This window comes from Taeniopygia guttata, chromosome 15, assembly GCF_048771995.1.
Source record: "Taeniopygia guttata chromosome 15, bTaeGut7.mat, whole genome shotgun sequence".
NCBI lineage: Eukaryota > Metazoa > Chordata > Aves > Passeriformes > Estrildidae > Taeniopygia > Taeniopygia guttata.
In genome coordinates, this window is record NC_133040.1 from 2,385,225 (window position 1) to 2,398,278 (window position 13,054).

At 40.5% G+C, this 13,054-nt stretch overlaps 1 protein-coding gene and 1 long non-coding RNA gene across 6 annotated transcripts in view; one reads left to right on the plus strand and one right to left on the minus strand.

Annotated features, from left to right (window-relative positions):
• CABIN1 (calcineurin binding protein 1) overlaps window positions 1–12,101 on the plus strand; it is a 107,968-nt gene extending 95,867 nt beyond the window's left edge. For 3 of the 5 annotated variants that reach the window (XM_030285834.4, XM_012578115.5, XM_030285835.4), the window contains 3 exons: window positions 8,085–8,249; window positions 9,966–10,192; window positions 10,692–12,101. In XM_030285834.4, the coding sequence (XP_030141694.4) occupies window positions 8,085–8,249; window positions 9,966–10,192; window positions 10,692–10,835 (536 nt within the window). In that variant the 3' untranslated portion in view covers window positions 10,836–12,101. The remainder of the gene's footprint in view (window positions 1–8,084; window positions 8,250–9,965; window positions 10,193–10,691) is intronic. The other 2 variants (XM_030285836.4, XM_041719422.2) reach the window with 1 other exon arrangement.
• On the minus strand, window positions 4,844–6,430 carry LOC115497401 (uncharacterized). The gene is made up of 2 exons (XR_003962963.4): window positions 6,086–6,430; window positions 4,844–5,151 (listed from the first exon to the last, which is right to left on the minus strand). It is a non-coding gene; the product is annotated as an uncharacterized lncRNA (long non-coding RNA).
• Window positions 12,102–13,054: the final 953 nt, after the last annotated feature.

The window sequence follows — 13,054 nt, forward strand, 5'->3', positions numbered from 1 at the left end:
TACAGTTCAGCCTGTAGAACTTTGAGAGTTTCAGAAGCACAAGAAATGAATTACAAGTGAGGACAGTTGCATGGAAAGATGAGCAGACTGTTACACAGTGTGTGCAGGCAGCTGCAGAATCCTTGAAAGGCAAATGTTCCAGGTAAAGAGGGTTTTGAAGTGGGAAGTCCTAAGAATTCAGTAACACTCAGTAGTGCTGGAATGTGACATTTCACCCTGCAGGATAACTGGGTACTGGAGTCATAGGAGAGCTTTTAGGTGTAAGGAGCATCTTTTCCCAGAAGTCTGCAAGTTTATTTTAGCAACTGATAAATGACTTTAGGTTGACAGTGGGTTCTCAGAAGACTGAGGAGACTGAATGTTTTCCTAAGGTATCACTACAGAGAATGTAAACCATCATTTTGCATTGACAGCATCTCTTGTGTTAAAATAGTGCATGGCGCAAGGGCCCACCTTGAGTCCTTGCAGTTTCTAGATACCCAAACATCAGTGAATATTCACAATTCCTATTCCAGAAATAATGGGGATTGTACTTTGCCACCAAAAGTGGAACTTAACCTCATACTGGTCTCAGTATGAGCCTCATACTGGCTCCTGATTTTGCTTGTCATGAGTTTCCAAAGACAAACACAGATTTTAAGAGCCTGTAGTTCAGTGTTTTGACAGCTTTTCTTCTTACACAGAAGTATTTGGCCCTGTTGGCTACGCCTTATTTTAACTATGCATTTCAATTCAAATTTTCAGGTACTTTTTAAATGACTGTAAGTAGTAACATTCAACCCTCTTAATTGCAGTCAGTGTCTTACCTTGTTTTTTCTGTTGAATTCAAAATTGTGCTGTAGAGCACAGAGTTGTTCTCAACAGATGGCTCCAAAAAAGATGAAACAGAGAAAGTTATGCAGGCCAAGGACCTGTGGCCTCATGTGAGCTACCTTCAGATTGCAGTTACCTGGCATGAAGCTTCTCTCTTAAAAGCATGTGTTCTTCTACTCTGTTTTCGTGTGGCACTTGTGTGCATTTTACTTCAACTGCTTTCTCCTCAGTTTCTTGAGGAGAATGTTGACTTGTTGACTTGTTCTGGATTTTGACAGCTGTCTTCCTCAGTTCCCAAGGTTAGATTTCTCCTGGGCTTTAAAACCTCTTGTCTAAATGCTTGTAGCCCCACCCCATTGGTGCTGTCCTGGGGTAGAAGCTCCTGCCCACCTGTGAGTGACTGAAGAGCCATCACTGGGAATCAGCCAGGCTGGGAATAACTGGGAATCCAGTGATTCTCTGATCTCTTGCTGCTTCAGCCTCCCTGCCATTGGTATTCTCACTTCCCCTTGTCTGATCCATGCTTTTCGTGAAGCTTTTTATTTTTCACGATGGTGCACTCTGAAAACAACTTGACTGCTGAATGTCAGCAGGGGTTTCCTGTTTGTGAATGACTTCTTAATTCCTTTTTGCAGTACTCAGACAGTACCAGTCAGTCATGGCTCTTCCTCTTCCCTTTGTAAAAATGTGCTGGTTTACCTCCTGTCGAAACAAACTCATTCCACAAGAATTTTTCAGTACACTTAATGTCTATTTCTGATATGTACACTTCAGATTCCTGAAGTTTTATTTACTCAATCCAGTGTAGTGCAGAAAATCCTTTGACATTTAAACTGTCATAATTTTTATGTACCTATGCTGGATCAGTAAGAACAAATAGGGCAGGGACAGCAGAGGCAGGTGAGGTGATGGTTTGGAGCCAGGGTTTAGTGCACTCAGGGCAGGTCTGTGCTCCAGGAGCCTCTCTAGCCCTGTGCACTCTTAAATCTCCCTGAAAATGCTGGAGAGCCATTACCCTGTGGATGCCTTGCACTACTGAAACACATTTTTGGAGATTTTTGTGAAGGAATATACAGCAATGCTGTATGGTTACAATATGGTTCAGTTTCACTAGTTTTAGATTGCTGTCAGCAGCATAAAATTTACATATATTCCTGCACAAAGGCAGACTGAAGAGAGACGTAGTTATGAGTCCCCTGCACTGGTATTGTGTTGCTTACAAATTACTTAGAAAATTGTGGGGTGTCATTACATTCACTTAAGAGATTTTTCTGCCAGCTGCTTTTGCTAATTTCCTCGTGCTTTGCCAGGGCAAAGGAGGGTGAAATATTGGTGGTAAAGGAAAGGTCTTACAGCTTTTGTTAGGTAACTCATAGAGAAATTTCAGAAGCAGGAGACTGCAAATGACTATTCCTGTCCACAGGTGTTGCTGTGATGCTCTCCAGATAATGTGTCCTTGCTGAGTCAAATATTTACAAATATCAATTAGCTGTATTTTGATAAAGCCATTTGAAAGTTCGTGTCATTGAATATCAAACTCTTGTCTTTTTGATCTAGGCTCTTTGTTTGCTCTTTTAAATTGAAGCTTGGTTTGAAAAAAAAAGAGAAAGTTAGGATTGAACTTCAGGGTTTTTCTTGACCTACATGCATGCCAGGTTTCTGCACCTCCAGGACAGCTAGCTGGTGGTGGCAGGAAATGTTTTTGGACACAGGAATTCTTCTGTCTCTGCTGTCAGACTGGCCCCAGCATGGCTGTTAGAGGGATCTGGGACTTAGTATGGGCCAGGGACTATTTCCAGGAAGCATTTTCAAGGCAGCAACCCATTTTAAATTTTAGTCTCATTAGTGGTCTGTGACAGCTGACCTCAGCATTAGGAAGAGTTTTGGGGTATGTCTCATTTGATTGTACAGTACACTCTCCCTGCTCAGGACCTAGTGATAAATATAGCACTGTGCTGTGCTATTGCACTGCAAACTTCTGTTCACCAGACTGCTTGAATTTCTTTTCTTTCAGGGGCAATAGAACTTGTGTTCTGCAGCTTTTCGCCTCCAAAATTACTCCAATGCTTAATTTTTAACATACGACTTCGTGTGTCAGCTTTGAATGTAATTTCCTGCATTTGGCATTTCAAGTCAAATACTTCTTTCTACAGCTATAGGCACTAAAAGCACTTGGCTGTGCTTTTTTAGAAATAAATTTAATAGCAGGATATTTGGAAATAATTTAGAGAAAGCAAGGCTACCAAGTGTACCTGCCACATGCTGTGATGAGCTGAGTACCTCGCTGTCTGCTCTGCTGTGGTATCTCATGGCTAAAGGCTCTGTTGTTTCTGTGTTTCTGCATCTTAACTCTGTTCAGCTGAGCCAACCCTGGTGCAGTCTTTCTGCTGACTTAGTAGCACAGCTCATAAGGAAACTCTGAGCTCCTTCAAATTCAGCCTTTCCATGGCCTTTGCAACTGCTGTGTGGGGAAAAAAGCTGTATTAATTCCCAGCACACTGGAGAGCAAGGCAAATGGAATAGAGAAAGTGAATTGTTTTCACATTAGTATTATTCCTTGGAAATGTGGGAAGATATTTCCTCCACTATGTCAGGGAGCAAAGGATCAGACGTGTTTCCATTGGGTGGAAAAAAAAATATTCCTTCCTTGTACAGTAAATGAGTTGTGTGAACAGTTGTGTGTGCTGTGGGTGGCCACCAGTGCAGAGTAAACCAGTTGTTACTGGGACTAGGAAGAGAAGTGTTTCCTAGAGTCTGGAGGCACACAGAATTCAATCCTTACTCTTTTGAAGCTGTTGGAAGACAAGGTAGTACAAACCAGCTAAATGCTACTGATGAATTTCCAAGATTTTTGTCTTGACACACAGAACTGCTGGGGAAGGGACTTTGCAAAGGGACAAATGCAAGTGGTGCAAGTGCTTTATTTAAGCACTTGAGGCTGTTGTCTGTTCACTTGTCCTTGTATTGTCTTTTGAAATGATGGTAATATTTTGTCCTGGATTTCAAAGCTCAGCTCCTTCTTCTTTCCTATAATGGTGCTTTGTGCATGCACTCTGCATTGCCTATATTCTTTAACATATCTGTGCTGTAATACTTCAAAGTGCTTCTGTTAGAAACTGGAAAATGTTTTTTCCAGGTGCTAGTCACATTTTCTGGGCTTGTCTTCCAGTTGTAATGTAAGAGGTTTAGTGCATGACTAAAGAATTTTCTGAAACTCCATACAAAATGTTTTATAACACTGATGTTACTGCCTCATACCTGACAGCATGATGAGATCGAATTAGTAAGTGCTCAGTGCAGAGGGACCAGAGCAGCTGCTTACTTACAGTAGTACTGCTTTTAAACTTTCTCCACATCTTCAAATTGCCAAGTGATTATTTTTGCCAGCGTTATTTTTGATTTTTATGTACATCAGAATAGCAAAGTGAACGGTGTGGGTATAGAAGCGGTTGCAGGGTTGTGTAATCAGCGTGTTGATAGTGTGTGGATGAATGTATGTAGTGCATGCTGTGGATGAAGAGCTGGGGAGAGGATATTAACTGTGATGAAGTCATGAACCCAGGCGCCCGCTATAGGCATCTGCAAACACTGGTTACCCTGGCAACAAGTGGGAAGAGGTTGGAGAGGAAAGCTGGAGTAGGTTGTTGCATTGAATTGTTTCTTCCTCACTAAAGCAGGGAGATGTTGAAAGGTATGATGTCCCTCTTTCTATGTCGTGTACTATTTTATATGTATTTAGGCAGTTGTTGGGAAAGGGAAGGCTAAAAAAAAATACTTGTAATTCAGCTCGATTGGAGAGGAACTTTTCAGTATCAATAGTGACGTGCATTGCAAATCTGTGCTTTTCTCTGTGTGCTTAATTTCTGTGTGTTGTGTTGTGAGAGTGCTAAATGGGTCTCCAGAGTACAGTACCTGCCCCATCCTCAGCCTGGGGACAAGTGTCTCTTGCATATTATATCTTCAGAAACTGGTTTTATTTTAAACTGGGTTTGTAGAGCTAATGTTTGAAAACCTGCCAAGACAGTACAAGTACAGGGTAATAACAAAAGATTTATTAACTGATATTAAATCAGAGCTTCTGAACCTTCAAAATGTGCTGCACTTATATTCTGGTGTTCTTGCACTTGTGCAGAATATCGTGGCTCACGAGTTAGTGGAGTCTTTACCTCCCTGGGGAAAGTTTTTATTAGAAGAACTAGGACATTATGTTCAGGGCTTTAACAGCATCTTCCTCAAAACAAAAATTAAAATATTCTCTTCAGAAATCTCTTTTAGACAAATCATTAAGCGATCCAACTGTATATTCTTGATTGTCCTTCCTTGTTTTGACCTTTTTATCTGTAATGAAAAAAGAACAAATATCTATGCAATATATTAAAGTATAAATTATGATATGTATGCTGAAACAACCAATTCTTGCTATTTTCAAGAGGCCTAAAAAATATTTTGTTTATTAACTTTATTTTTAACTTGGTCACTTGAGTGGCATTGTTTCTCTTTAAATTTAAAAAATTAAAATTGCACGGTCCTGAAAGAATAAAGTGTATTACCTAGAGAATAGAATTCTGTGACTGTACTGAATATTTCTGACAGCAAGGGAATAATTAACAGTGGTTCTTGATTTCTATTGTAATAAATGGCACATTCTAATAAAATATTATCAAACATTGTTTCCAGAAGTGCAGTGATAGAAATACACAGTGTGCTGGACTCCTGTCCTTTCATTTCCATTCACTTCTACATTAAAAATCGCTGTCAGATATTTTATTCAAATATAAATCTAATTTTACTGCACTGTAAAACTGCATCTTCAAAACTTGAAAAAATATATTCTGGAAGATGGAGATGTGTATGACGGTGCTGATTGCTCTTGAGAGAACATAGACTGATATCAGTCTAGTAGCATCTTCCTAGAATTAGGCTGCTCAAAAGAGCTTTTGTCAGTGGGCCATAATTTAGTTAAAATAAAGTACAGCAAATCAGTTTAAGCAATGATATATCTTATAATCAAACAAATATTGTAATCAGCATATGAAGTAGAGTTTTATCATTAGAAAATAATGCAAATCAGAGCTCTTGCTCTGTATTGAGAGCTAATAAGTCCCTAATATAGTTAAGTAGTAGAGTAGATACAAAACTGCTCTCAGTTAGCAGTATAGTTGAGGCTGTAGGATTTGCAGTTTATTTGTGTATAGTTCTGTACCTGCTAAGTTAATTACTGGTTTGTATTCTGTGTTAATAAGTGGATAAGAAAGATTCTGCTAGTACTTACCCTGGCTGCTTAAGGTGTTGATTCTGGAGGGAGTGCTGGAGAATGAGTTGACTTCTCTGTCTTGTGGAGTAATCTGAAATCATCATCATTTTCATCCTGCTTTTCTTCAGAGGTTGTAATGTTCGATCAAGTGTCCTGTAGCCATGTCAGTGTGGGAGTGCTCTGTGCTCAGACTGTGGGATGGGATGGGATGGGATGGGGATGTGTGTGTGTGCTGGCCTGGGGCTGCTCCTTTGGCAGGGTGGGGTTAAATCCCTGTGTGCTGATGAAAAGGGCAGGCAAAACCCAAGGGTCTTTCAGCTGTCCTCTGCTTCTTCAGAAGGGAACAATGTTTTGGGATTTTCCTACTTGAGATTCCTACAGTTAAGCACTTCCTTCTGTGTTGTTCTCAGCTGATTTGGTCTATTAATACATGTACAGATGCAAGTATCATTTTCCTACTTCCAGTGCTGTATTTTGAAGTATCCAGAGAGAAATGTGCAAGAGAGTGCTGAGAATGGGAACCACATTCATCTGCATTAGGCTGTTCCATTTTGTGCTTGATAGTGAGTGGAACATCTCAGAACAGGAGCTGCCTGTGAACTGTGCTGTAGTGGGTGACCTTTCCTTTTTGGGAGCTATTGGACACTCCTCTACAAGCAATCTCATTTATCCCAAGGCTTATAGAAGCTTTCAGCTACAAGTCTAGATGATGGGGGTTTTTCTTTACCTATAAAAATTAGTGGATGAAAGAACAGCCTGCTTTCCTGAGCTTTTTAAAAAGAGTTGCATCTTTAAAACTGCATAGATCACACTGTTAAGCTGTGATGTTTTCTGAAACAGTTGCTGCAAGGGGAACTCTTGTACAGGAGAATATTACCATGGTAAATTCCGAAATCTTCTCTATATTGGTGGAGATGGAGAAGTGTTTTCAACACTTGAGGGGGTGGGAGCAGTTTTCCAATGAAGAAAAGTTAAAATATGTATTCCTTTTTAAGACGTTGCATGGTCAAAATCCCAAATTAATTTAGAGCATTGCCATACAAAGAATTTTAGAGCAAATGAGACTGTGACTGTCCACTGCATGTGCTGATCCATGATAGCTGCCTGTGCAACCTTAGCCTGTGGAAATAGGAGGTGATTGAAATTAGACTAGGCAGCCCTTTGTATTTTGAAGAATGTCTTCATTTTTAAGAGAGAGTAAGCTTGTTTTGTGTCCATAGCCTTGAAGGGGTCACTGCCCTGCCCCACAAGGGCACTGGGAAATGACTCCTGCTATGTACAACATGCAGCTCAGTGTGTAAGAAAGCTGGTTTAACACTGCACTCATTTAAAAGCAGGTACAGCTGGTGCATAACAACAAGACTGTACACACACATGGATTCTGAGTTACAAGCATCCCAGGCTCTAGAATAGCAGAAGGTGGGAATTTTAGGCTAATATATTTATAGAGATACAGTGGATGCATCAGTGAAGAGTGGGCATTCTGTATCACCTGATACTGGTTTCATGGAAAATGGATTTGGCCCTGGTATTTGATATTCACAGTAATGACTCTTCCTTAGCAGTCAGCTGTGCTCAGTGTAGCAGGTACCTGTGGCTGGAGATCAGAGAGGGCCCCATTGATCACAGCTGCTCCCTCATTAAGGGTGATGCATTTTGCTCTGCACGTGGCAGCTCTTCCTTCCAGCCCTCACAGCTCCAAAGGAAATGCTCAGCTCTCTGTGTTGCTGCTGATGTGCACAGATGACAAAATGTCAACCTCAAAATTTTTTTCCTTCGCTTTTTAAATGGCATTTACTATTTTTTAAGAGTTTGAATTGATGGCACTAAGTATGAAAAAGTTGGTTTTGCCATCTTACCTTGCCAGTATTTAATTTCACTCAGTCATGCTATGGTTTAGAAATGGAGCAAGGGTTAAAAGGATTTTTCTAGCTGTTGGTTAGACAGCAAAAGGATTGAGGCTTAGGAGAGAGATCAGGATGTCTCTTAATCTGTGAATTATATTTCATTACTAAAGAGGAAGAAGAGCTTGAAGTGCCTTTGGAGGGGCTTGGATTTCAGCAGCAGGAGTCACGGCTTTGTCAGCAGATGAAAATGGCTACTGTCGCACCATCGCCAGAGCCTGTTTGCTGGCAAGTGGAGCCCGTGCCCAGCACAAATTCGGGACATGTTTGTACCCCAGGTAGGAGCTTCCTGTGCTTCAGGAATTCTGAAGTGGGGTGGTGAGCTGTGCATCGTCTGTAGGCACTGAGTGGTTGGCCAGTTGGGATTGATATGCCTCAGTTTCTCTGCCTGCCTTCAGAGTTTAGATGCATTCCTGGCAGTGCCTGAGCTTCCTGGGCAAGAGCCCTGTCATCCTTTAGTGGTGATTCTGCTTGGTGCATGTCTGGCATGCTAAATACCATGGCAGCAAACCCAAATAAAAAACCTCCTGTACCAGCTTTCATGCAGTATAGTTTGTGCATCCTTTAAAGCAGAATTTTTCTTTTAATTGAAGTCTTATATGGGACAGTATGATAACAGTTTGGATTACACTGTTGGGATATTTAGCAGAAGGAAATGGTTTTTCACAAAACTGACTCAGTCTAAGTAAACATAAAAACCAGCATTACAGCAGTTAATGTGTTCTATCCCTCCTCTGCCCTCTTCCCAAGAGAAGAAGTTGGTGTTTTAATTGAAAAAAATGTAAAACTGAGTATTTCAGGCAAGCATAATCTAGATTTTCATTTTTGGGGTATCTTGTTTTTACTTATTTGTGAGAGCAGATTATCCTGTGTCTGATTACTGTCTGGAAGGATTGGCTGCCCATGGAGATGGGTCACTGACCTTGATGGAAAGCCATGCCTCATCTGTTGTGGCAGCTCTTACATTCCTGTGTGCTGTTGAGAACATGCAATTCAATTTTACATCCCTTAGTAATTTGCTCTACTGCTGCCTGTTTCTCAGGGTAGCATTAGGAAACTGGCATTTTATTTTGCTGTGTGTAAGTGGCCATGTCCATTCCCAATATCTGCCAGAGATGGATTTGACAATACTGAATCTGAAAAAAATGTACATGAATACCTGTTATTATTACCAGACTGAGAAAGGCTCTGGTGTTTCCATTTATATAGTTTATAAAAAATCATCTGGACTCCATGTGAAGCAGCATTAAGTAAGAAATCTCTTGTAACAAATACTCAGTTTTTAACATAATAGCATTGTCATCTACTGGTTATTGTTGTATATACATAATTTTGCAGTGTGATAGTGCCTGGGGAAGGGCTGGATCCTTCTGATGAGATGTACTCAATAAACACTCTGGGAAAGCTTGCACTGTAGAGGCCCCAAGCTGAGACCCTTGGGGAGGATGTGGAGATGATGCTAACCAGTGTGGGAGCAGTGGCATGAGCACACCAAGGAGGGCTTTATGGCAGGATTTGTAGTGGGGAAATTTTGACAAGTGTTACCATATATTTGTCTCTATATATTTGTTGAGGAGTTGCTGTCTCAGTAATTGAAGAGACAATGCTGGGGTGGAGGAAATGAAGACTCATAAGTGAAGCTGAAGAGGTTTGTTTGTTGCATTGCAGAATGGAGAGACAGGAGAGGATTGCATCTGACCCAAGTGGGAAGATGGTGTTTGTAGTAGATGTAGATGGCCAGTGCTGCACTACCATTTGTTGTGCTTGGTCAGGTTGAGTTTCTGACATCCAGTAAGGTATTTTTTAATTACTACTGGTTCCCAGTTGTCATTATACAATCTTTTTTTCTGGTTCTAAGCTTTGGTTATTGCAAGGCTTGAAGAAAGGCCTTTTGAGCCATCCTTACATCTAACAATGAACTCTTCCCTCTTCTTTGACATCTGAAATCCTAGATAACTTCCTAACATATTTTTTCCTTGCTGTTTTCTGTTTAGCCTCCAGTTCCAAGCCTGAACTCAGCTCCAGTTCACAGACTTTGGGAAGTCAGCAGAACAAGACAGATGGCACCCGAGTAAAAACTCGCATTCTGCCCAACATGCCAAAGCTTTTCATACCTTCATCTGTCACCAAATTTCCACCTGAGATCACTGTCACTCCACCCACTCCCACCCTCCTTTCTCCAAAGGGCAGCATTTCAGAAGAGACCAAGCAAAAATTAAAGGTAATAAAAGGGAACCAGTAATTTTTTAGATTATTGTTTTTATCTTAATTCTCCCCTCAATAAAATACTTGTATGAAAGAAGCAACAGTTCATGCCCCAGTTCATAACCAGAGGTAGATAAGTAGTGGAAGGAGGTGCTAGCTGTTACCAGCAGGAGCCAGTTCTTAAGGGACTGGTGAAATACTGGCTGTGGGTGAAATGAGAGCTATTCTAGTCCCTATCCCTTTTCTGAGGGATTTGGAAAGAAATTACAAAAATGGCTGAGTGACCTGATGCAGCCATTGCAGTTCTTAGATTAGTGGAAGCCACCAGAACATTAACTGTGGGGAAGCCTACTGGTAAATGTTATGTTGTTTTAATTAGGTAAATAGGTTGATATATCAACACAAGACAGGAATTGAATGTTAAGGAATAGCAACCAGTGGGCTTTTGTCCCTGTGATCATGGGTTTATCCTGACTATTTAGCAATATATTCTCTCTCTCTCTTTTTGGGATCAGTCTGCTATTTTGTCTGCTCAGTCTGCAGCGAATGTAAAGAAGGAGAGCCTTTGTCAGCCAGCTTTGGAAATCTTAGAGACCTCAAGCCAGGAGTCCTCACTGGAAAGTGATACTGATGAAGATGATGACTACATGGACATATGAATGAATTCTGGCCATCATCAACACCAACCACATAACCATTCTTCTTGTTGCCAGCATCTCTGGAAGCTGAAACATCTTCATTGGCATTACTCTCCATTTAATTGGCATCATTGTGTTCTTCACTTTCATTACCTTTGTTATCACCACAGCCACTTGTATTGCCTTCAGACTCTTCGCCATTCTCCCCATCATGGTGCTTGACAGAAGGAATGATTGATTGTTTACCAGGCACTTGGTAAATCTGGATCACGCTGTCACCAGGAACTTCAGTAAACACAAGGATGTTTTGAGCTGCAGTTCTTATCTCTCTACTGTTCCTGCTTCTCCAAACCAGAGCCTTGGGAGTTGCTCCGGTAGCTCTTTTCTATAGTGTTTTCCTCCTTTTAGTTGTCTTGTATTTTCCCCCTCTAGCTAAGTTTTTCTCCCAGTAATTCAGCAACCTGATGTCTGTCTAACCATGCCATGATTAATCCAACAGCTCCTTTTAAGGTGGATGGAGTAGGAAAAAATTGCTGAGCTGGTAGAGATTTTAATTGCATGGAGAAGATCTGTGGCTTTGTCATAGGGCAGGGAGGGTGAGCTGAGAGTCTGTCAGCTCCTTCACTCTGCTGGGGGCTTGGTTGGAATTTGACTCCTTCAAATAGACAAAAGAACCAGCTTTTCCAAGCAGACAGAGAGGGTGCTCTCCTGTTTGTGCTCATTTCACACCAGTGTATGAGGTCCAGCAAAATTTATCTACCTGAATGTTGGCTTAAAGAACTGATCTTTCCAGAATTGTCTTACAGTCCTTTCTCTTCTAATGCCTTGGACAAGCATTTTGAATTGGGGGCTAGATGATATTTTTATGGTGGTATTGAAAAAAAAAAAAAAACTTGAAAGATTTCAGTACCATTTCAGTAATGTCTGTTTTTTACAGAATGACACGAAAAGGTGTTTTTTATCTATCTGCAGAGGGACTGCTCACAGTTATTTATATGAGAAAATAATGGTAACAAAAATCCTTTTTTTTTTCTACTGAATGTTAACTTTGTAAAATAATGAATGCAAACCATGCAAAAAAAATACGTCACACACTATATATACACCCGCGTGCACCCACACACATATATATATGTGTATGTACATATATATATGTCTGTATATGAAAACAGAAAATGCATACAGCTTGCAATGTCGGATTTCTTTGTGTTTGGGGGGTTGGTTTTCTGTAAAATGCAGAGCTTTGTATAAACTTTTGGGTTTCTTTTCTAATAAAGTTGAAATGCACTGTTGTCTCTGTTTGTTTGAGAGGGCACAAGGTGCCATGGTTCTGAAAGAGCACTGCTCCTCTTTCTTTTTATTTTTTGGATAACAAAAAAGGGATTGGAGGGATTTGATGGAGACCCCTTTATTTTCAGAGATCTGCCAGAGCTCTTGGGGTGGGTTTGGTGTGTGTGACCCAGAGCTCAGTGTTGCCACGCTTTGCCTGCAGCAGGTTCAGTTCCCCTCTGAGACGTGAATTCTCTTTCACCCATCCTGGTGTCTTTGAAAGCTGATGAGCCACACGAGGAGGAAGACACCACATGGGGAGTGGGGTCACACGGAATATTTGGCTGTACAAATTTGCACTTGATCCATTATTACAGTGATTGATCTCATTGATAAGAATGACAAATGGACTGTGGATAAAAAGAAGCTTCAGCAAACTTTGTATTGCAAGGTTGTTCTCAAATTCTGGGGGTTTTGTTTTGAAGAAAATGTGGTTTACAAGGAAGTGAGCATGTCCATTTTGGATGTTTTAGCAGCTGTTTGTGTAGCTTGTTCACCTACTATAAGTGATAGGTGAAGTGAGTGCAATTGATACAGAAAAGATGAGGCAAATGATGGTAAAAGCAAACAAGTGTTTTCAGTAAAATGTTTTCAGTGTTTACTCTGATTTGCTGTAGGTTATTATAAATGCAGTGTATAGCATGCTGTGTAGTCACTGCCAGGTAAAAAGCTGAGGAAGTTTCAGATAAGCATGATGTTTAGGTTTTTTAGAAGAAAGCACAGAATGAAATAAAGCAGCTGCTTATGAGAAATTGAAAGGAGAGGGTGTAGTTCTGAACAGGGCTTTTTCACCCAAATGGAATAGATTACACAGACTGTTTGGCTAATGTGTATTCTTAAATGTATTCTATACTTAAAGATCACATTTAAATTTTTAGGTCCACACTTCAGCTTGGGTTTGATGTATAAAA